Source organism: Myotis yumanensis, unplaced genomic scaffold (genome assembly GCF_028538775.1).
Source record: "Myotis yumanensis isolate MYYU_CA2020_CCGP unplaced genomic scaffold, mMyoYum1.0.hap1 SCAF_6, whole genome shotgun sequence".
In the NCBI taxonomy this organism is placed as follows: Eukaryota; Metazoa; Chordata; class Mammalia; order Chiroptera; family Vespertilionidae; genus Myotis; species Myotis yumanensis.
This window is the reverse complement of record NW_027223757.1, coordinates 94,179,250-94,201,737: the sequence shown is the minus strand read 5'-3', so window position 1 is coordinate 94,201,737 and position 22,488 is coordinate 94,179,250. Positions and strand designations below refer to the sequence as shown.

The following is a 22,488-nucleotide window of genomic DNA, read 5'->3' as shown; positions in this document are numbered from 1 at the left end:
CCTTGTTGGTCTGGCTACCAGTGAGTCACTTCAAGTTGGAAACACTGGGGGAGGGGAGAAACGTAAAGTGGGGGGTTGCTACAATTTCCCCACCCTATCCACTCGGGATTTTAAGGATCTTTCCCTAATGAAAAAGCTTCGTGCTCAACTTCGCCCTACTTTCAAGCTGTTCCTTTTACAACTCTCCTTTGGGAGGTGGCCGGCCGCGTTCCTCCCTGCGGCTCCAGCGTGACCCTGGAAATGGCAGTATGTCTGTCTCGTTTGTCTAACCTCCTGACTTTTCCTCATAGCCCCCACTTGAGGGCGTCGTCCTTATCTCCTCCCCTTCAATCCTGGTCCTGTCATCCTGCGATGGAGCGTGACACGTCATGACACTGAGCCCCTAACCTCCATCTCTACAGTCAAGCCCAACATCTCCCAAGTGCTGCTTCGGGTCGGTGGTGCCGCGTTCCCAATCACCACACACCTTCAAGGTGGGAGCTTTGTCATCCAACGCTGTCAGTTCAGAAACGGTTGTTCTAGCGCCCTACCCTGAATTAAACTGCAAATGCGTGTCCACAGATAACGATGATCAGGTCCTGGGTCCTGGAGGGGTGCATGTGGCAGCAAACCCAGGGCAAATATTTGGTGAGGCCCCATTTCCTTAGTGGGGGTTTGAGTCTGTCTTCTAAGGAAAAGCTTTTCTTTCTCTCCTGTCCTCGCCCCCACCCTCACGGCCCCAAGCGCACTCAGCCACAACACAGAGGCGTTACAACCGTTTCCTTTATTGTACTTAGTGAGGCACCCAGATGGCTGGGGGGGGAGAGGGGGGGTTGGTCCTTGAAACAGAGAACACACAAAGGACAGTCTGCCCCACCCCGCCGCCGGCTCCCCCTCCCTGGGCTCGGGTTAGGCCCTCCTTCTCCTGGAGGGTAAGCTGCCTCAGGCCCCAGGCTTTCCCAGAGGAGGCCTGCCAGCCGCCTCGGTCACTGCTTGGCCTCCCTGTACTGGTGCATCAGGTCGCTGACGTCTGTACTTTCCACTTTCACCCAGCCGTCCTCCTTCATGTGGTACACTGTGGGCGAACGAGAAAGAACATGGACCCCCCTCCGCTCCGGCAAGTCCCGTTAAGGATGTTATGTTGTTATGTTGAAGGCCGTGACAACAGCACACGCCACCGCCCTTGCCACTGGACTCCAGTGCCCCTCTTCTGAAAACCCCTGGTTCAGTGCCCTGGCTCTGAAATCCGCCTCTCCCTCACCCCTCACCCAATGTCCATCCCCCTTCCCGGCCCAGGGCTGGGAGCACTGGTCGCTTACTGTTGACAACGCCTCCAGAATAGCTGTCTCGGTGGGTGGCGTGAACAATAGCCCTGCGGCCCAGGTCATAGGCCTCTTCCAGGCTGAGATCAGGCCGGTAGCCACTGTCCATGACCCCGTAGGCATAGGAGTTCCCACTGCCAGTGGAGAACATGCTTCCTGAGAGCCGAGTCCCATTCTCATCCACATAGTAGAGCCCAGGACCCTAATGGATGCGAGAAACGTCCGGGTTGGAAACGGAGAGGGAGTTGTTGGTCACACGAAGTTTCAAATGTGACCCATAAAAAGTGAACAAAAGAATAAGAATTTACCACAGGTGTGTTTGAGCCAGGACAATATTTAAGTAACAATCATAGAACTTTGGGGGGGGGCGGGACAAACTTGACATCAGCTCTTCTATCAAAAAGCTTATGAAACAATGGTCCCACCTGGACCCAGAGATGGTCATGGATACGCAGCGACAGGCCTGTAACCAAGGACTCTAGGTGCCACGTATCTTGTAGGGGAGGCAGTGAGAGGTACAACGGAGGACCGATCTCTCGTCACCAGTGGGGGCACAGGGAAGATGAGCGCACCCACCTTCTTGTCCCAGCCGCAGATCATGCTGCCCATGGAGAGGCCCATGCCCCGGTACTGGCACATCATGTTGGAGAGCAGTTTGGAGGCTGCTGACACTGAGATGCGCTCCCCATTCCGCAGGTAGTACAGTCTGGTGAGGACAGGGCGTAGGGGGAGAGAGCTTAGAGGGCAGGAGGCCAGCTCTCCAGCAGCCCACCTGCTGGGCAGGCAGTGATTGAAGAGGTACGCATTTGAAGGGAAAGGTTTTGTGGGACCTACGGATCAGGGAGAGATGTGAAATTTAAAGTATCTAAGCCACATTTTACAAATATTAGTGATGATACTATCCCACCAGGATTGATGGTGTCAGTGCTAAAAAAATTGACAAATTATCTGGGTGATTGACAGGAACACAAAGTGAGATTTGTGAAATGCATCGGCACTAGGATGTCATGCCAGCAGGGGGAAGGGTGAGGAGCAGTGATCTGCAGGCCCAGGGTCCAGAATGGAGGCCGAGGAGAGGCCGCCTACCTGCACTCCTTGGCCAGCAGCCGCTCCCAGTACTGACAGTCCGCCGCACAGCCGGACATAGTGCCAAGCAGGTACGGGTTGATCTCAATCACCTTGTTCACCCTTAAGGTGGCTGGAAGAAGACGGGGGTTTGAGAGAAGAGGGATGACCCCACAGCTCTCCCTGTGTGTCCTAAGTCAATACCAGCCTCCACTGGGTGCAGAGGCTGGGCCCTGCTGGGAAGAGGGCGCAGGGCCCGGGAGCTGGCCTCCGGGACGGGCCACTCACCGATGTAACTCCCAGCCGAGGCCCGAGAATCCACGGCCACGATCACTCCGTGCTGGAACTTGAAGGCCAGGGTGGTGGTGCCGTGGGCCATCTCGATCTGAACGCTGCTCTCTCCGTCCCCGCGCAGGGCCTGGAGGAACTCGGTGGGCTGGCCATGGAGAAAGGGCAGGAAAGGGGCAGTGAAAACTCCTGCAGGAGGCTCCCTCCGGGGAGGGCTGGAGGGCATCCTAGCGAGGAGCTAAAGAGATTCCCCAACCACAGTAAACTGAATCGTCAACAGCCAACAGCCGTCTCTACAAGGAAATGGCGGGGGAAGGGGGGGAGGAGGCGCCCGCACCAGCCTTTTCCATCTTTCTGCACAACAGAAAAGCAAGAAAATAAACGTGGCCACAGCTAAAGCTCTTATGACCTTAATGATTTTTCATTATTGGGTCACTTAACCCTCACAAAACACGTTTATTGCTGGTGTCCCATTTGACAGGGAGGCCCCAAATCTAGTCTACGTGACTTTGGTCCAAGACACACCCAGTGGGCGGCTAACTGCCCGGTGCGCAGAGACCCCCGCAGGGCCGGTGCCGTCGGGCGGCGTGAGACAGGCTTCGTGCGCTGTGTGATGGGAGCCGGCAGGAGCACGCCCCGGCCTTCCGAGGGGCCCCTCCCCACCTCCAGCTCCCCCTCCCATCCGCGCTCCTAACCCTCAGGCCGTCGCCGCGGTGCCACGTGGCCTCTCCCCTGCCTCAGGCCAAACCCGGCTCCCCGCGGCTCCAGGGTGGCCCCCCGCCCCCGCGTTTCCCAGCCTTGCGCCGGCTCCGGAAGGACCCCCGCTTCCTCCGAGCCCCGCTCCGCCTCCCGGCTCTCCCCCTGCCCGAACCTGCATTCCCCGCGGGAGGGCGAGCTCCGGCGATCGCGTGGAGAAACTGTAGTGTCCCGGGTCCGACCCGGACCGGCCTCCGGAGAGGGGGAAAGCCCAGTCGTCGGGCCGCGCTCGGGGGGCTCCGCACACCTCCAGCAGCGCCATGACGGCCAGCACCCGGAGATCTGCCGCTCGCGCACGAGGAAGTGAAAGCGAAAGCCCGCAGCCCGAAGGGGAGGGAACCAGCATGTCTTCCACATCCCCCTGCCCTTTCCGCGAAGGAGGGTGCGGGGGCCAGGTGTGTGCGGGGGGGCCAGGCTCCTCCGCTCCCCTGCAGGGACGGTGGGAGCAGGGGGGTAGGCGGCCGGAAGAAAGGAAGGACGAGATGGAGCGACTTCAAAAGCCCCTTGGCGATGGGACGAGGGGGAGACACCGCGGGCGCGGGCACCCTCCCGGGACATTTCCGGAGCGGGTGGGAGTCGCCTCCTGTAAGGCGCAGCCTCCAGGAGAAACCCGGAGTCCGCAAGAGGCCGGAGCGGGGTCACGTCGGCGGGGAGGGATGTTCACATGCGCATCGTTTTATAAAAGTGGGGAGGTACAGGAGGAGCGGGGGGCTCTGAGTCTTGAGGACGGGTCTGGGGGCAATAGAATATACTCGCAGCGCGTGGGGGAGGGGCACCCAGGAGAGGGCGCAGCCTCTGAACCTGCCCACGTGGTCCTTCTTGGGGCCTCTCCCGGTTCAACGGTCCCCCAGCCTGCAGGCACCCACAGCGCTGCCCTTCAGCCCGCACCTCCTCGCGTGATTGCTGCTTGACGGGGCAATGCTGAGTTAAACTCCCCTAAACCCCGCCTCTCTTTGCAACCTGTGTTGGCCTAATCTGCCCAGCCACTGTTGACGTCACGTGCATCTCCCTCTCTGATTGGCAGAGATTCACCAGCCAACCCCGGCCACTACGCTGAGATTTCCCAGGCAAGTGCCATTTGGGCGCCGGTGGAGCCCTACAGGACCGGGGCTGGGCGGCGAGGTGGTGAAGTGTGAAGCCTTGGCGCTTCCTGCAGCCGCTCGCCCTCCGTCTTCCACCTCAGAGAGGCCCTGGCTCCCAGAGAGGCGGCTAGTGTCTCGGAGTGCGCTTCCCACTCTGGTCCATCCTTGGGGGCGGGTATGGAGCGGGTGGGGAGGTCGCGGGGCAACCAGAGGGAGAACACTTAAGAGAGAGAATGCTTGCTGTGGCTGTGAAACACGGGGATGCTGTAGGAGAGAAGTCACCCGGCTCCTGAAAAGCGCGCTGCAACAGTCGGAGAGCCATTTGATTCGAGAAAACGCGAGGAAACGCAGTACAAAACAGCAATTTTATTATAAATATCAAGCAATCCACAGGGTATTTATGGGTCACGTATATATGCCTTTGCTCGTGTTGGAAAGTAGCTATCTTTCCTTTCTGTAGATTCTAAATCTTTCTCCTCATTTTCAGTGTGAGCCACACAGACCCCGGCTATAAACCCAGTTACAGCACAGTTATAAACCAGGTTTTCTTCCAGGAAATCTGCAGTTCTCCAGAGGAGCTTGCAGAGAGGCTATCACGCATAGCAGAATTTCAAGTATCACCTAGGGGTTATATTTTAGGGAGTCACTCCTGTCTACTCTGCAGCTCTGTAAGATCTTTGCTCCCAAATTCTCCCCCACGGCCAGCAGGAAAGGGGGAGGCCATGAGAAGTCTTTCATTCCGGATCACCCGACCCGCCGGGAGCCTGCACCATGGCCCAGTAGCGTCCCCTCTTCTCCATGAGCTGCTGGTGGGTTCCCGCCTCGCAGATGGTGCCTCCTTCCAGAAAGAGGATGTGGTCGGCCTGCTCCACGGAGCTGAGACGCTGGGTGATGAGAAGCACAGAGCGGGAGCATCGCTCGGGGCTCTCATACAGGAGCTGCTCCACCTGGGGAACCACAGGGACTCTGTCAGGGCTCAGGGGGGCCTGGTGTTCCCAGAGCCCACAGACCTCGCCAGCACCGCGGCCACCTGCGTGCTTCTCTCTAAAACCTTTGATCTGTTCAGGACCATTTCTGTGCAGGAGCCACAGTGGAATAAAAGCCAGAGTCCTGTGGTGAAGCCAGTAAGAAAAGAGCTAAGGGTATTCTATAGTCTCTCTCCCTCTGGACTGGGAATTTTTATATTCTGTTTTAAAGAAGTACAACTTCATGGTAAATACATGAGAATTCAAGTCAGATTGACTTGAATTTGGGTCCAGTCTCTGCTGCTCAATAGATGAATGCCATTGAGCAGGCTATTCGACCTCTGATCCTCCATTTCATCACCTGCAGAGAGGCTAACAACGGCCAGCTCACTAGCATTCACCGTGAATAAAAGAGTAAGACAGTGCATGCAAAGGGTCTAGCAGCAGGTCCGGCAATAGTATAAGCTCAATTAACATTGATATTGATATTAGGGTAGTCTTTTCCTTATGTCTGGCTTCAGAGAATGTAGATACTCTTGTAACTGGTTCTGGGCATCTTAAGGAGAAGCTAGTAGGAGCTGAGAATTGCAAGGACTGGCTTGGATAATTATGATGTTAGTATAAGTAACATAGGAGAATGAAGGATCGGTGGGATACAGGCATTAAGATGGCAGTCTCACCCGTAATTGGCTGTTTGCATCCAGGGCGCTGGTAGCATCGTCCAGGATGAGTACACGTGGTTTCCGGATCAGTGCTCGAGCCAAGGCCACTGCCTGCCGCTGACCCCCTGATAGCTGGCCCCCAGCCTCGCCTACCTCTGCAGAGACAAGAGCCAAGGTGACAGCTGGATAACCACATGTGGACCCATGTGCACACACATGCACACACACATGACAGAGTCATGGAGCAAGGAATAATGGGCACAGCTGGACAGGGACGGTTCTGGGAAGGTGAAGGAGCTCTGAGGATGTGAGGATGAAGGAGCCATAGGAACCAGATCTTGAAACCTCAAACTGCTATCGATGGGGCAGGAAGAACTCATGAATAAAGGCAAGACTATTGGGGTTTCTGGGGTGACTCGTGGATACAACACCTGTGTCGTAGCCCTGAGGGAGTTCAGAGATGAAGCTGTGGGCTCCGGACGCCACTGCCGCAGCTGTGACCTCCTCTAGGGTTGGCTTCTGGGTCAGGCCATAGGCAATATTTTCTCGGAAACTTCTTCCAAATAACTGTGGCTCTTGTCCCACTGCGGCCACCTGGGACAAAATACCGGGAAGAGTCATGGAACAAGGAATAGTGGAATCGTCCTATAGATATTAAAGACTCAAATTCTGCACTGATATCATACTGCAAAATTACATGCCCTCTCTCCTGACCACGCCCCCATCTCCACACAGGGTCTCCCATCATCCCCTGACCCTTCTTTCTGAAAGCTCAGAGACACTCAGTGAGAATATTCTTACCTGGTGCTCCCCACCTCCCCAGACCACCTTCTTGCTCACCTGTCTGTGCAGGTAGCAGTGTTCATACTGGGGGAGGGGCTCCCCGTCCAGCAGCAGTGTCCCCGCAGTGGGCTGGTACAGGTTCTGCAGCAGGGCCGCCACGGTGCTCTTCCCAGAGCCGTTGGGCCCCACCAGTGCCGTCACCTCACCCGGACGCAGGGTGAACGTCAGCCCCTGGAGGCCAGAGAATCAATCACACAATAAGAGGCCCTAACCTTGAGACTGTCGCTGTCTTGTTACTGTCAAGTCTTATTTCAGGGAAGAAATTAGGAAAACGGGGAAATATAGTCACCCTACCCTCCCACTGCACAGACTTCTGTCCCTAGGGATATAACTCCCAGAGGAGGAGAGCTGGAAGATGAGGCAAAGACAGGACAAAGACTCAGCACCACTATGCCACACACTTGATATCACACGCCAGGAGAAAACAAAAAAGAAAATCACATTCAAAATCACAAAGGGGAAAAGAGGAAAGATGGGAGGCTGGGGGCACAGATCTCCCTTTAGCAGTTCCTTCGGACATGAGCACTTCCTCCCTGAGAGCCCCCTGGCCCACTCTCCTTGGAAACCCACACTGGTTCTTCAGTTCAGGGCAGATGATGCGCATCTTGCCTTTGCAGAGTCAGGAAGGATCTGCCTGTGCCTGGGGTTAAGCAGGCTGAATGAGGGAGAAAGTTAGGGTGGAAGAGTGGGGAGCACGTGGTGGGCGGGGAGGTGCACCTGCAGTACTGGGGCATCTGGACGGTTGGGGTAGGCGAAGGAGACATCTTGGAACTGAACAAGGCCCTCCAAGTCCGAAGGAGTCAACACACCACTGGCTGGGCAGCAAGGGATCCGATCCAGGTACTCAAATATTTTCTCTGAGGAGCCCACAGCCTTCTGAACCCTGGGGTAGGTGGAGAGCAGTACCTGGAAGGGAGGTATAGATAGTGAGCCGGGGAGGGGCGCCTAATCTGCTTTCCAGGTCATGTGATGTGAGAAAGGTAAAGAATGGAAGGAAAATGACAGGGATGGTGACTGGATGGAGGAAGGCGGAGTGAAACTGGCAGGAACTCACCTGAACAGCTGTGGTGAACTGGATCTGGTAGAGAACAAACATGACAAGGTTCCCACTGCTCACAGCCCCACTTGTCACCAGCTTCCCGCCGGCGTATAGGATTCCCACCTTCAGCAGCATCCCCGAGATCTGTGGAGAGACCACAGAGAAAAGGAATAGTGGTAGAAATCTAACAGGGTGCAGAGAGCCAGAATCCTTAGCATTGAGGAGATATAAAGTCCCTTTCCCCCTGTAACAGCAGGAGGCTCAATAAGTAGAAAGAATGAACCACGAGACCCATTGAGTCTTACTCAATGACACATGCGGAGGTCATCACATCACATCACCATTATCACCTTGTTGGGGAGCATTTTGCTCTTCACAAAAGGCTTTCATGAATGTAAAGTAATCTAACATTCATATCAACAGCCCTACAAACAAGGTTATATCACTCCCATTTTTCAAAATGAGGAAACCATGTCAGAGAAGGTGTGTTACTAGGCCATGGTCACAGAGCTAGTAAATGGCATCACCAAGCCAGGAACTTGTGATTGCTGGTCAAGTTCTCTTTCAAGTACATCATAGATGTCCTGCCCCCTATACTTGGTTTCTGCACTCTCATGGTTCTCACTAGCACACCCACACAGTCCCAGCATGAGGCAGGCTCACTACACATGCCCTGAGAAGTGAAGGAAGGTCCTGGGACTGGAAGACATGGCATCTTCCTAAAAGGAGGATTAGGTAGGTTTTGTGTACCGCAGTGAAAGGAAGCCATCTAGCCTAAAAAGAGGGAGCTCTGAGTAGGGTGACTGAGCCTCAGATTGAGAGGATGAGAACACTGAACCAAGCATTGTCCAGGGGAGGAGGAGTGTGGAGCAGGGTCAAGGGGAAGGGGATGGAGCCAAGGCATCTCAGGGACAAGGGAATGGGCATTCATCTCCAGGTGCTCACACTGGAAGTCCAGAGGTCGACTGCATAGGCCACGGCCTCCTTCTGGTTGAGTACATTCATTTCCTGCTGTTTCTGCCTGAACTTCTGGGCTTCACCCTCCTCATTGGCAAAGCTCCGGACTGTAGGCATGGCTGACAAAACCTCAATGGCCACCTGGCTGGACTTTGCCAGAGATTCCTGCACCTTTGCTGCCAGCACCTGTGGAGACATAGACAAGAAGTGTCACACAGGGTTGGCAAACCATGGGGATACTTGTACCTAAGTAACCTGGTTGGAGATTAAAGGTGAGAAGAGGCAGAGGGACAGGGGAGACGAGAAAGGGACACAGCTCTACCCTCTGGAAAGAGATCCAGAGAAGAAAATGACTTGGGAGGGTGGTAGGGGATCATAGTCTTGAGATTGGTGATCATAACCTTAAAGACAGATTGTGGGCAGGAGTTAGAAGAGAAGATACAGGGAATGTGAAGATCAGCACTCCCACTGAGTCTGGGTACACGGACTACAGGGACAGGGAGTCCATGAAGATGGAGAACCATGGAGGTACCAGGAAGAAAGCCGAGAGAAACAGTCCACCAAGGTAGGAGATGAGCAGCTGTGTAGGTTGAGGCAACTCCCTGGACATACCTGGCGCCATTTTCCCAGCTTCTTAGGCAGAAGGAAAAGCAGAGGCAGGGCGACCAGGGTGACCAGGGTGAGGGACGGTGACCCCCAGAGCATGAGCCCCAAGAGACACAGCCCCCGCACCAGGTACCACAGCAACAGGCTCAGCTGCTCACTCACAGACTCACTCAGGGTGGCCGTGTCCTCTGTTACCCGGGATGTGATGGCACCTGCCGGAGGTTGGGGAAGAGAAAGTGGAGTGAGGGTCTCAGAGGGATGGGAGGGACTAGCAGTGGCCTGGGTGCCAGAGGGAGGGGTGTCAACGTGGTGTTCTAAGGACGCTGGGGAAATGAGGGGAGGGATATAGGGAAGTTCTGGGATCTCAATGCAGGGAGAAGGTGTTAGAGCAGCAAAGTCTGGCCAAAAGCCTTCATTTTAATTACAAAGAAATTGACGCCCATGTAAACTGGCACTTCTCTGGCAGATTTCTGTTCCTTAAAGTTCTTGTATACCCCATGCCGTACACATGGGCAGGAACAGCCTATGCTGGGCGGGTAACAGAGCTGGAGAAAAAGGCAGGGTCCGGCTGAAAGCGGTCCAGGAGACTATGATGTCGATGGCTTCTAGCATGTGAACTGAGTAAGATCACATGGGCCCCTGGTTCACTCTTCCTTGCTCTGTGTTGAGCCTCCTGTTGTTACTAGCAGGAAAGAGACTTCATTTCTCCTTCATGCTAAGGATTCTGGTTCCTGCACCCCATTAGGTTTCTACCAAGCACTGGATTGGAAATCAGGAGATGGGTCTGTCCCCACGTTCATCACTATCTATGTGATCACGCGTGTGTCAGCATGTAGGACCTAGGCCTCACTTTCCTTCTCTATAGAATGAGACACTTGGACTCTGTGATCTCACAATTTCCAGGTTTGCAATTCTCTCTAAATACACAGGTAGGGATAAATTTATATTAAAACCTGGGGTGGAAAACTAGGTTTTTCTGAAGGTAACGAGTGCAATATTTAGCTCTGGGGGTACACCAAGAATATGAAATGTCTGTGTGAGAGAGGACCAAGGTTATAAGTAAAGGGGGCGTGGGGGATACTCTAGCAGGTGGATGTATAATGAAGGAGTTTCATGAGAAACCTGTTTGGTTCTGTTGGAAAAACTCTGTTTCCTGGCGCAGGACAGCCCGGAGCACCTGGCCCTGCAGGCGGCTGTGCACGCGGCTCATGGTGCTGTTGTAGATGCCGTCGCCCATGAACTCCAGCACTGCACTAGAGAGAGGAGGGTGTGCTCAGGGGGCAGGGAGGAGGACCCTGAAGAAGTGCACTTCAGAGGCAGCCCCAACTGCCAATCCCTCCTTTTCAGGGTGCCCCCACCCCCAGACCTGGCTATGGTGAGGATGGACATGAGAGCGATGTTCCGAGGGAAGGCAGTGGCCGTTCCGTCTTGTAGGATCCAGTCGGTGAGGCGGCCGGTGAAGAATGGGATGGCCATCTCACCTGGGGAAAAGCGAGAGGCGTCGGTCACAAGTATCTAGTCTAAGCCTGGCAGCCCGCTCCGCCCCGCCAACACCCTGCAGGGCCGCGCAGAACTGCCCTGGAACTCAGCCCTGCGACCCCACCGGCTCTTGGAAGTTGAATTGGGAGGCAGCCTAGAGGTGGTGGAGTAAGATGCCGCGGGCGCGGGGAGCGGAACATGCCTGGGGGGCACTCCTGTCCTGACTCTGGACTCCCACCCAGTCCGGGGTGGTCTCTTCAAGACCCGAGCTGGGTCGCCTTCCCCTGGTCCCCATTCCCCGGAACTCACTAACCGACCACCATGCCTCTGGATTCCCGCCCAGTCCCCTAGTGTCAGTCCCTCTCGCCCCGAACCCCTTACCGAGACAGGAGAGGATCAACAGGCCCAGAACGAGCGGGAGGCGGCGGACCTCTGCGCCCAGGCAGCCCAGGAGCCGACGGACCGCGTCTGCAGAACCCCCGGGACCTCCGCTCACCACAAGGCTCCAGAGCTTCAGCCACAGGGCGGCTGCGAGCAGAGCCGCTACGTAGCTGAGGACGAAAGCGTCGAGGCGACTCCCCCAGTACAGCAGCCTCGAGCTGTCCGCGTCGCGCGGGGCTCCCCACGAGACCAGCTCTCGGAACAAGGCAAGTCCCGGCAGAGCCAAGCCCAGCGCCGCCGCCAGCGGCTCCAAAGCAGCCAGGCCTCCCAGGGCGCCGCTGTCACGCTTGGTTCCAACTGTTGCCCAGAGGACCCCCCGGGCCCCGAGCCACAGCCCAGCCCAGCGGATCAGGCCCCCCACCCAGACCCGGAGCAGCGGCAGCGCCGCGGGCACCAGCAGGGACGACACCGCGGGCAGCGCCGGCCGCAGCAGCGCCCAGTCGGCGAGCAGCAGCAGCGCGGTCCCCAGCCAGGCCAGGCGGAGGCTTCCGCAGGGAGCGGGGCCCCCTGAGCCGGCCGTCGGCGCGCGGGCGCAGCGCCCGGGCCTGGGACTCTCCGCCATCCCGGCTGGGCAGAGGCTCCGGTGCGGTCCCGGTCTGCGCCCGAGCGCGGGGACCCAGGGCTGCGGAGGGTGCAAGGGCGGACTGGGCGGGCGGGGCGGGGCGAGGCTCCTGGAAAGTCCCGGAACCCGCCGAGCCTGACCGCTCTTGACTAGAAGCGAGCCATTTAGGGGAAAGAGAAAACGAAAGCGCGGCGGCTCCCTGGATCCGCCCACTTCCCACGAGCGCGCCCACACTGTTTGGGAGAGGACATGGGAATCAGATCTGAGGTTGTGGGGGGCAGCCGTCGTGCTCCACCTTCTCCATCACCACACCGGCCCCTTCGCCTTCCCTTGCCCCCTCCTGCGGGACCCATTTGTGGAGACTTCCCCGCCCCTGGCTCAGGGCGGGCTCTTTGGTCACCTGTCTCCGGGCAGATCTGCCCCAAGCAGGTTAGCGCCAGGGTGCGCAGCCTCGCCGAGTGGACACGGGCGCCCCCTGGCGGGGGGTGGCGAAGGGGCGGGGCTGCAGGCTGCGCGCTGCGCGCGGTCCTGAGTCGGAATTCCGTGCCCCAGGCGGCGAGCAGCGCGGAGCAGCGATGCTGCGGGCCAGACCACCTGCCGGGGACCTACCCCGGGCCGGAGAAGTCCTCACTGGGGTAATGAGTCTGGGCTTGGGGGTTAGCAGAAGGGGGTGCGGGAGGGGCGCCTGGGGAGCTGGAAGCACCAAGGAGTGAAGCGGAGACCAACCTGGGTGAGAAGGCAGCGCCAATGCCCCAGTCCCCGCAGTGAACACGCAGCATTTCTATTCCGAGGGGGATCACAGGGGCCCGTGAAGGGACTGCGCCCGCGAGGCTGGTGGAGAAGGGGGTGCTTTGGCTCTTAGCTGGAAGCGTCAAGGGGAAGCTGCTCTAAAGCGCTTTCGCTTTCACTCTGGACTAGAGAGGGGGCTGGTTAAATCAAGGGAAGGGGCTGGAGAAGGTGCAGAGGGTTAAGGGAATGCGCCCTGGGTGAAACATGGCAGCGTTTGGGAGCGGGGAATAAGCACTGATTGAGAAGGGCCAGCGCATCACTCAGACTTTGATGGACTGGCACCTGGCTAATCACGGCCCCAGCGCTGATAGCGAGGTCCCCGGGGCCCGGGGGGGGCCCTTCCCCAGCCTTCCCCGGGAGGGCTCCCGCTTGGCCCGGGGCTGCGCAGCTCCCCTCGGCGCCCACTGTGGCGCCCACTCCCACGCACGTGCTGGGGGACTTTGTCCGGGGGTGGGGGTGGGGGGGTTGGCAGCCCAAGACTGGCTGGCTTCTGATCCCAGACTGCTCCACCACTCGCGGCTTGCGGGCACGCTGCTTCGGAGCGGTAACCCTGAAGGTGTGGAGGCCCCTGGGCCCTGGCCCTCTTCATGGGGGAATAGGCCAAGGCAGGTCTCCGGGGCCAGCGCGGTGAGAAAGAGCAGGGAAACCACTTCTAGGTTAGAAACCCCCTCCCCCCCCCCCTCGCTGCCGGACCAGCCACCGAAAGTAGGAAGCAGAAGCCAAACAGGGGTGGCCCTTAGGCCTGGGTGTTAGTCCCGGGTCTGCCGCTCATTGTGTGACCTTGGGCAAGTCACTCGCCTGTTCCATGACTCGGTCTCTCACTTGAACCAGGGATCTTTAAGGCCTTTTCAAACTCGACAGCAGTAGAAAACGGGTAGCTTTACCCTCCTTCACGCTTCCTTCGTTTCTTTTCTTGAGCTGGAAGTCAGCTCGCGCTCCAATCAAATCCTCTCCCCCCCTGACTCCTGAGATGCCGCTGTCTGTACCTCCTGCTCAGAAATCCCTGAATGAGGTCTTTTCTCACCCACCTCGTGTTCCTTGCTGCTTTCCTCCTTCCTTGAAACGTGGCCCTGCTGACCATCCCCGCCCCGCCCCCCCCCCCCCCCCCCCCACACACACACACCCCATGTTTCCCCGTGTGAGAGCTCGCTTCTGATGAAGGAAGTGTCGGGTGGAGGATTCTGGGCCCAAAAGACATGAGCTTGTTCCCCCAGACCATGGCAGCTTGCTCGGTCAGGTCTCTCACACCTGCGCACAAGCACGTGTGATGGAGACTGCAATTCACTTGAGCCAAACTTCTGCCTTAGTAGGAGCTTCGCCCCCACCTCTCTCTTCACAGTGAAAAGAACCCCACACGGAAGGTTGGGGCTTACGCTGTGGTACCTGCACCGCCTGTGCTGTCCCGCGGCCAGGCTGTGGCGTTCCCTTGCAGCCAAGAGAGACAATGGAAGGATGGAGTGGGCTCCGGCCTGAGTTCCTGGGTGACCCTGAGCCAGTCCCCTCCCTCTCTGGGGATGTTTCCTCACCTCTGACAAGAGGGGATCAAGGCTCCTCCTGCTCTGACATCCCCTCCTCTCTCTGCAGACAACCATCATGGCGGTAGAGTTTGATGGGGGCGTGGTGGTGGGTTCTGACTCCCGGGTGTCCGCAGGGTAAGTACCCGTGAAGGTTATGCTTTGGAAGGAAGCTAATGGCCCCAAATACACGTTTCTTACCCATTCGTGAAGAGCTTGGTGAACTGAGCTTTGGAGAAATGGAGTTAGCCTCTCAGAAAGGTGCTATGATAAGATATTGGGTGGTCCTTGGGTCTCTGAATTCATGGGGCCTGAATGCTCCAGCCTGTCCCTGGAAGGAGCAGGGTCTGAGAAGGGGACAGGGATAGAGATTTGAGAGAAAAGATGGGTCTGAAAAACAGGTATCTTGGTTCTCACCTATCGCGTGTTGGACTAATTTTGTCTTTCTCCCTCCTGGCCAGTTCCCTCAGATGCAAAATGAACCTATGGGGTTAGATCCACATTATGTTATGTTCATGGAACACATAACTTCCTCAAGATGGTTAATAGCAAACAAAAAAATTGATAAAAGTAACATCATTCTTAGCTTACTTTTTATTTTATTATAAAACCTAAGCCTGAAATATGTGTGATTTTGATTACTTGCAGTGTTTCATTTAGTTGAGATTATTCTTGCTTCCTGCTTTAATCCAAGCATTAAATTTCATGAGCTGTTCTCTCATCAAATGAATCTGAGAAATACTGGATGATTAACCTCAAAAGTTCCTGCCACTCTGCCGCTGCTGACTGCTGCCTCCTTCCCCGCAGGGAGGCTGTGGTGAACCGGGTGTTTGACAAGCTGTCCCCCTTACACCAGCGCATCTACTGCGCTCTCTCCGGCTCGGCTGCCGATGCCCAGGCCGTGGCCGACATGGCTGCCTACCAGCTGGAGCTCCATGGGTATGACGCTTTGGGTCCTCACACTTCAGCCCCCGAGCCCCCGTGAGTGCCCTGCTCCAGGAGCACTGCCTGGGAAACAAAAGCTTCTGGTTTGAACCGTGGCTTTTATTAGCTTTCACCCGGCCTGGGTCTCTCCACGCTGGTTTCCACGCCTGTAGGGTTATTTTGAGAATCAAATTATACCTGTGAAGGCAGTTTGAGGACTGTAAGTCCCTATCCTAATGTAAATACTGAGGAAGAAAATGATGAGGTGGCCCATGGATCCGTCACCCTACGGGGAACCAAGGTCATTGGCAGAAGTGAGGCTTATCTGCTTTCACCCACAAGGGCTGGTTGTATCACTGGGGAGTGGCGGGTGAGAGCAAAGGAGGGGCGATGGAGGTGTGAGACTCGGGTTCCTGCTGCCGGGAGGGGAGCTGGAGTTTGCCCTCTGGCAGCTCTGGGTTTCAGGAGGCACTTGGCAGGGATGGTGGTGATGGCGCACGAGGGTGGAACTTCAGGAGATTGTATTGACACCCTTCCTAACGTTTCCTTCAGGATGGAACTGGAAGAACCTCCCCTCGTTCTGGCTGCTGCAAACGTGGTGAGAAATATTAGCTACAAATACCGGGAGGAACTGTCTGCTCACCTCATGGTAGCCGGCTGGGACCAACGTGAAGGGGGCCAGGTGAGTCGCTCCCAATGCACTCCCTCCCTTGGGGTCCCCCAGTCCCCTGGAGAGGAAGCTGGTGGTCGTGTCCTTCTAGCAATGAGTTCCCAAGACAACGCCTCTGAAAGCACTGGGCAGTCTCCTCCAACGGGGGGTCAGAGATGCCGGGCCTTCACTGCAGAGCCTGGAGGCCACCTGCTTGTCCGGTGGCAAGAAGAGAATTGATGCTTCTTTGGTCTGACATGAGGGCGCCCCCCACCCCAACCCCACCCCGCCAGGTGTACGGAACCCTGGGAGGAATGCTGACTCGACAGCCCTTTGCCATTGGTGGCTCTGGCAGCTCCTACATCTACGGTTATGTGGACGCAGCGTATAAGCGCGGCATGTCCCCTGAGGAGTGCAGGCGCTTCACCACGGAGGGTAATTGGCCAAGGGCAAGGCGCCGGGAGGGCTTCTTACCTGGGAAGGGTGTAGAGTAGGGGAACAGGAAGCGGAGGACGTGGGTGACCATTTAATTTAATGGCCAAACTGGGACACTTTGAGAGTGAAAGGGGGCAGGACAAATGCTGAGCTAGATGGGACTTCAGGACAAAAGGCGTGAACCAGGACTGTTCTGAGAAGAGCAAACTAAGAAATGGGGCGCGTAAGAACCAGTGGCGAGCTGGAGCTGGCTCGGGCTAGCTCACGAGAGCCAACTGGTAAACAGTCAAGGATTTGGGAGCTGCTGTTAAGCTATTTACTACTTGACATGAATCGTGGTAGGAGTATTAAGACCATGGACCTTAGGAGGTGTTCCATGTAAAGGGCATGTTTGTTTTTTTACTTTTAAGTTGGTTGTTAGCACACCACTAAGTCTGCCTCTCTAGGAGATGGGCCTGGAGTTGGAAGGTGGGAGTAGGCTTATCGGTGGAAGGGAAGGAAATGATTTTTGAAGGTAAGCCTTTCTCTCTCCCTCTCTCCCACTTGAACCCTCTGCAGCTATCACTCTGGCCATGAACAGGGATGGCTCTAGTGGGGGTGTCATCTACCTGGTCACCATTACAGCTGCCGGCGTGGACCATCGTGTGATCTTGGGCAATGAGCTGCCGAAATTCTATGACGAGTGAATCTTCCTCACACATCCCTCCTTGTTTTGTAATAAACTTTCTGAAATCAGGTCCGGCATGGTCCATGGGAAGGGGGTGCTGAGAGAGGTGAAGCTTAGGGGAGGGGCTCCTCCCCTCTTCCCTCCCGGGAGTCAGCGTCCCCTTTTCATTCTTTAGCCCCAAAGTCTAACACATGTTTCCCAGGAGGAGGAGGGAGGGGTGTACTAGAAAGAGCCCTACACATGACAGGTCTTCATGCCTGGGTGATTTTTCAATGTTAGATACAAAATCCATTCTGACGCCCCAGGGACAAGGGTGGAAGTTGAGGTACACAGGAAAATACAGGGACAAGACTTACCTTTTTCTTCTTCATTTTATTAATTAAATAAAATAAAGAAGGAAACAACTCCTCCAAAGTGAGGGCATAACTTCAGAAAGTGAGGAAGACAGAAATGCCACTAATACTTCAATATCTTTAGGGGAAAGACCAGCAATTTTCAACAGGTGTGAGGTGGCACAACCATGTGCCCCAAGTACCTTTCAAACACGCAATACCTGACTATTTAATCGGAGGCACTGACCTCATTTCCTTAGATTGTCAAATAAAAAAATGACAGCAGCCAACACAATAATAGCCGTCCAGTGTGAATGAATCAAAGTTTACCTACTTTTTTTTTTTTTTTTTTGGTCAGAATGGAAAAAATGTAATATATCTCTCGGTGTGCCTCGGGATGTTAGTAGTTAGTTTGTGCCATGAGGTAAAAAGAGTTGAAAATCGCTGGCTAAGACTGATAGGCAGCTAAGACAGTGACACACATGAGGGTTTGCTAAGAGCACCAGCAAACTCACCTATAAAAGTCTTCTTTCATAATGCATTCATTTACTCTAAAGGTCAATACATGATGAATGCTTAAGTTAAAACAACAACAACAGCATTTCAAAGGGGGCATTTGTGAATTTCAAAGAATAACACACAAAAAAAGGTGCTATATGTATTAGATGAGGCATTCGCTAAATGCTTATAAACTTTATCTCTTAGAACCCAAACAAAAAAACCTGTATAGTGTCAACCAATGGCCATTGGTGCCAATTCAAGGCCAACAGGAAGTCCCAATTTGGAGTAAGGTGAAGAAGGAAACTTTTTCAGTGCAAGCAGCTCAATGGTACAGCGGCTATAGAACAACTCAATTGTGACACAGCACCGCTGTGAGGCTGCCCTGGGGCCAGGCCCCTCTTCAGTGAGGCAGCGCAGCTCACCCAAGCTCAACCCAGCCCCTCCCGACCCAGCTCTGCTCCACTCTGCTCCACTCCGCACCAGAATTCTCTGGGGAAACTCAGTCTTCAGTCTTCAGTGGAAAGGGGAGCTGGCTTACATGGACAGAAGTCTTGGCCCCTGGTCCCTGATTGGTCTGTTCCCATGCAAATGAGGACTCCAAATCGTCAAAATATGATTGGTCCAAAAGACACTGTCCTGATTGGTCATAGTAGAGCCACTCTGATTGGTCATAGCTGCATAGCTCCAATTGGATGGGGAAAGCCTCAGTCCTATTTGTTGAATAGGATCCCAGAAACTCCTTTATAAGAGAAGCTCAGATGGCAGAAACAGCGCAGGCAGGCAGTTCAGTGCCGGCTTCTCCCTGAAGTGCAGTTTGTGTGAGAGGCCCTGTGTAGACATGGCTGCTAGGCATTACTTTTTGGTGTGTGTGTGTGTGTGTGTGTGTGTGTGTGTGTTAGAACCCACAATTTAGTTTTATTCAGAGCAAAGAAAAAGGATACTTTTATTCACACTGAGAGAAACTCAGCCATCGGTTTGGAATCTGTACCCAAACCACACATGCAATGAGGACAATATTCTGCTAATGCACTTGATTTGCTGCTGCATTTGTCTACTGTTTGCCTGATATTAACAACTATAAACAGAGCAGGGCAACTAGTACTTGGAACAGTCCTTACAGTGTTAGTCCCAGGCACAACGTTTCACTTCCCTTCACACCACTGGTGCTCTGCGTACCTGGGCTTCCTCTTCTTCAGTAAAGGCATTTTTTCGATATTGAAGGGCTTGCAAATCTCTTCAGGGGTTTTCCCCTTGATCACATTGGCAACAGTCTTGCATGTAACATCAAGCAAACCTTTGATGCCTAAATAGTTTGCAGCCAGAATAAGTTCAAATGGTGTTCCTTGGTCAGCTTTGAGGAATTCTTGGTCCCAAACAGGGATATCGTCTGTTCGCTGTTCTTTGTTCTCATCATCCTCAGGAGTCTAGTTAGCCACCAGGAGCCCTACTTAGCAGGTGTCTTCTTCTTCAGTTTCACAACAGGTACTGGTACCACTTTTGTTCAAGGACAGATGGAGGTTTGGAAAGAGTAGTCACTTGACCAAAATCATAGCAAGTTCAAACGCTGAAATCTGGGATGAAATTTTACCATATGCCCTTCCTCTACCGCTACATCAAGCTTTCCATTCCCTCGGGCTTTATGTACCATCTCCTCCTTGAACTCCGCAATAATTAGCCAAGTTCGTTAGTTGCCACTCAGAACCTGCTACCAGAAGCCCGAGTGTGTTCAACAAGCCGCGTTCTGGCCCCCGAGTGGCCTTTGCCATGCGCTTCCTGAGTGACAGGACCCGTTAGTCCCCGCTGGGAGCCCTCTTTCCTCTTCTGCCAAATAAAGGTGCTGAGTGACTTCCACGGTGGTTCACAGCTTGACATTCAATGCCAAGTGAGCAGTGAAGCGCTCTATTCACAGAAGCTCTAGTAGGCCCCTCTGGAAGCTTCTGTCTGCTTTGCTTTCTGGACCTCAGGCTAAGCATACAAATTCAAAGTACCCTCCAAGCAGCCCTACACCCTTGGGGGAGGATCTACATCCACTAGAGCTGGAGTCCTTCCCAGCCAAGTCATTTAACTTATTTCGAAGTTTAAAATAATAGCTGAAGGTCTACATCGCCTGCTGATCACCACTAGGAACTGGGGAGGAGACAGAAAGCTAGCACTACAGGACTGAGAGAGAGGACTCATCGCCTGGAGGCAGCCTCCCGGGTGCTGTCAATTGGCTTTGCCCTGAAGTTAGGCCTCGGTGAGAGCTGCAGAGCAGACCAGGAGACACCCATGCTCTGGCCAGAGGAACCGAGGAAAGAGACCCTGTGGGCGGGGGAGAGTAGGGAACTGAGAACCCGAGAGGGGGACTCCCTCATTCTAGATATGAGCCCCCGGGCACTGGTGCGGGCTGAGCCTCACGGCCTGCGGCACCCCAGAAACCTGAAACAGCACAGCAGAGATTTAACATCTTAAAATGAGAAAGCTCAAGTGAAACAAGCCAGTCAATGAAGGAAAAATACCACATGATCTCACTCATTCATGGATAATAAAGACCATTACAAACTTTTGAACAATAATAGATACAGAGGCAGAGCTGCCTCAAACTGATTGTCAAACTGCAGTGGGAAGGCCAGAGACAGTTGCGGGGCAGGAGGGAGGGGAGTAAGAGATCAACCGAAGGACTTGTATGCATGCATATAAGCATAACTAATGGACATAAGACACTGGGGGGTAAGGGAGGGTAGGGGTTTGTCAAGGGCGGGGGGAAAAAAAGGACACTTATGTAATACCCTTTGTAATGCTTTAAGCGAAAAATAAAAAAATTAAAAAAAATGAGAAAGCTCTCCTGTTCTTTATTGGCCAGCAATTATGTCCTTGTGTCCCTTATTCCTAAAAGGGCTTAGAGCAGCTCCTAGGGACAGACACAATTTAAAACGAAGAAGAAGAAGAAATTGGAGCAAAGAGAAAATAAAGTTTAGAAATAAGTGAAGCGAAAGGGACCATGAATAGTGGAGTCAGCGTGGTACTGCACAAAAGGCAGACACCAAGAGGGGAGGGTCGATGGACTAAACATGCTATTAAGAAGTTAATGTTATTAATAAAAGTAGAATTACCTAAAAATTTAAGGGAAGCCCAGGGGTAAGACTAATATACAACATGAATATCTTAACACATTGCGGACCAGTAGTTTTTTGTTTTGTTTTGTTTTAATATATTTTATTGATTTTTTACGGCAAGGAAGCGAGAGGGATAGTTAGAAACATCGATCTGCTGCCTCCTGCACACCCCCCACTGGGAATGTGCCCACAACCAAGGTCCACGCCCTTGACCAGAATCAAACCTGGGACCCTGCAGTCCGCAGGCTGACGCTCTACCCAGTGAACCAAACCAGCTAGGGCTGGACCAGTAGTTTTATTGCTAGCTTTACCCAGTGGCCAGAAAGTTTCTATTGAACGAGTACAAAAAACATTTTACATAAATGTTAAAAGGCATGCTTTAAAATTAAATACCCATTGCATTTGAAGTTATTTATTACATGTTCTTACAAGCTAATATCTTTTTAAAGTATGATACTTTGTAAAACACTGTATAATATGAAGCGAGAATTCTCCTGATCCGTCCGCAATGTGTTAAGAAAAAGCAGACTGCCTTACTCTGGTTACAGGAGCAGATTGTAAGGACTGGGGAATTGAAAGGCAGCTGTTAACCGGTGGCAGCCGGACACCGGCCATGGCGGAAGCGTTTATGCCCCAGAAGCCAGCACTGCTCCCAGGCAGAGCTTTCCGCAGAGAGCCAGTCCACCGGGGCGCATTTATCAGGAGGAACCAACTGGCTGAGCTACAGGGTAGTGAAAGCAAAGAAGGAAATGAAATTAGGTACAAGATTCGTTAAGAAATGAAAAGCCATAAGAAATAAAAAAAATTTCAAGTCACAGAACATTTACTGAAATAGAACATGCACTATGCCATGGAGAAAACACCAAGAAATTCCAAAGTATTAAACAGTTAAAACATTACTCAGAAAGAATTATATAGCTTTAAATACATTTATTAGAACAAAAAAAGTTAAAAATATATAACCTAAAAATTCTCCTAATAAATCTGGATAAAGAGCAATTGAGCAAACCTAAAGAAATAAGGAGGAAATTACAGAGGGGCCTTGACTTACGAGTGTCCCGACTAACGAGTTTTTTGAGATACCAGCTGTCTCTCGGCAGATTTTTTGCATTGAGTTGATAGAGTAATTTGAGTTAAGGAACTCCTTAATGAGCTCAGTCTCAGAACGAATTAAACTCGTAAGTCAAGGCCCCACTGTATAAACATAAGAATAGAAAGCAATTTACTAGAAAACAAAACTATGTAGTAAAGGTTCACAAAACCCAAAGCTGCTTCTTAAAAAAATATTTGAGATATTCAGACTTAGAACCAGACTGATCATGAATAAAGGGGCGAAAGGAATGAATAAACAAAATACAGAATGAAAAAGATGGAATAGCTATAGCTGTAACAGATATGAAACATAAAGGTTTTATGAACAAGTATATGCTAATAAAGTTGAAAACCTCTATGAGATAAATTCCTAGAAAAATTTAAGCTACAAAAATTAGCAAGAAGAAATACAAAATTTGACTATGCCAATAAATATTGAAAAAA

At 53.5% G+C, this 22,488-nt stretch overlaps 3 protein-coding genes across 4 annotated transcripts; 1 reads left to right on the top strand and 2 right to left on the bottom strand.

The window, feature by feature from the left end:
* Positions 1-744: 744 nt before the first annotated feature.
* PSMB8 (proteasome 20S subunit beta 8) lies at positions 745-3,807 on the bottom strand. The gene is made up of 6 exons (XM_070418803.1): positions 3,526-3,807; positions 2,655-2,802; positions 2,388-2,499; positions 1,878-2,007; positions 1,299-1,503; positions 745-1,054 (listed from the first exon to the last, which is right to left on the bottom strand). Exons 1-6 carry the CDS (start codon positions 3,754-3,756, stop codon positions 966-968), a joined length of 915 nt encoding a protein of 304 aa, XP_070274904.1. The 5' UTR covers positions 3,757-3,807; the 3' UTR covers positions 745-965.
* Positions 3,808-4,838: 1,031 nt separating this feature from the next.
* On the bottom strand, positions 4,839-12,110 carry TAP1 (transporter 1, ATP binding cassette subfamily B member). Of its 2 annotated transcripts, none has more exons than XM_070418799.1 (11): positions 11,425-12,110; positions 10,931-11,045; positions 10,687-10,817; positions 9,571-9,776; positions 8,947-9,144; positions 8,017-8,145; positions 7,680-7,868; positions 6,960-7,133; positions 6,551-6,713; positions 6,138-6,274; positions 4,839-5,439 (listed from the first exon to the last, which is right to left on the bottom strand). In XM_070418799.1, the coding sequence occupies exons 1-11, from the start codon at positions 12,044-12,046 to the stop codon at positions 5,227-5,229; spliced, it is 2,277 nt and encodes a 758-aa protein (XP_070274900.1). In that variant the 5' UTR covers positions 12,047-12,110; the 3' UTR covers positions 4,839-5,226. The 2 variants fall into 2 exon arrangements, with proteins under 2 accessions (XP_070274900.1, XP_070274901.1); XM_070418800.1 differs by having other exon boundaries at positions 9,727-9,776; positions 11,425-12,096.
* A 456-nt stretch (positions 12,111-12,566) lies between these two features.
* On the top strand, positions 12,567-17,092 carry PSMB9 (proteasome 20S subunit beta 9). The gene is made up of 6 exons (XM_070418801.1): positions 12,567-12,681; positions 14,420-14,487; positions 15,157-15,288; positions 15,826-15,955; positions 16,216-16,357; positions 16,916-17,092. Exons 1-6 carry the CDS (start codon positions 12,622-12,624, stop codon positions 17,041-17,043), a joined length of 660 nt encoding a protein of 219 aa, XP_070274902.1. The 5' UTR covers positions 12,567-12,621; the 3' UTR covers positions 17,044-17,092.
* Positions 17,093-22,488: the final 5,396 nt, after the last annotated feature.

Coding starts and splice junctions, on each gene's coding strand:
- PSMB8 (XM_070418803.1), bottom strand. CDS start 3,756: ATGCTGGTTCCCTCCCCTTCGGGCTGCGGGCTTTCGCTTTCACTTCCT. Junction 2,803..3,525: donor CCCTCCCGCGGGGAATGCAG/GTTCGGGCAGGG, acceptor CTCCATGGCCAG/CCCACCGAGTTCCTCCAGGC. Junction 1,504..1,877: donor TCTGCGGCTGGGACAAGAAG/GTGGGTGCGCTC, acceptor CGCATCCATTAG/GGTCCTGGGCTCTACTATGT.
- TAP1 (XM_070418799.1), bottom strand. CDS start 12,046: ATGGCGGAGAGTCCCAGGCCCGGGCGCTGCGCCCGCGCGCCGACGGCC. Junction 10,818..10,930: donor TCCATCCTCACCATAGCCAG/GTCTGGGGGTGG, acceptor TCCTCTCTCTAG/TGCAGTGCTGGAGTTCATGG. Junction 7,869..8,016: donor AGTTCACCACAGCTGTTCAG/GTGAGTTCCTGC, acceptor CCTCCCTTCCAG/GTACTGCTCTCCACCTACCC.
- PSMB9 (XM_070418801.1), top strand. CDS start 12,622: ATGCTGCGGGCCAGACCACCTGCCGGGGACCTACCCCGGGCCGGAGAA. Junction 12,682..14,419: donor CCGGAGAAGTCCTCACTGGG/GTAATGAGTCTG, acceptor CTCTCTCTGCAG/ACAACCATCATGGCGGTAGA. Junction 16,358..16,915: donor CAGGCGCTTCACCACGGAGG/GTAATTGGCCAA, acceptor AACCCTCTGCAG/CTATCACTCTGGCCATGAAC.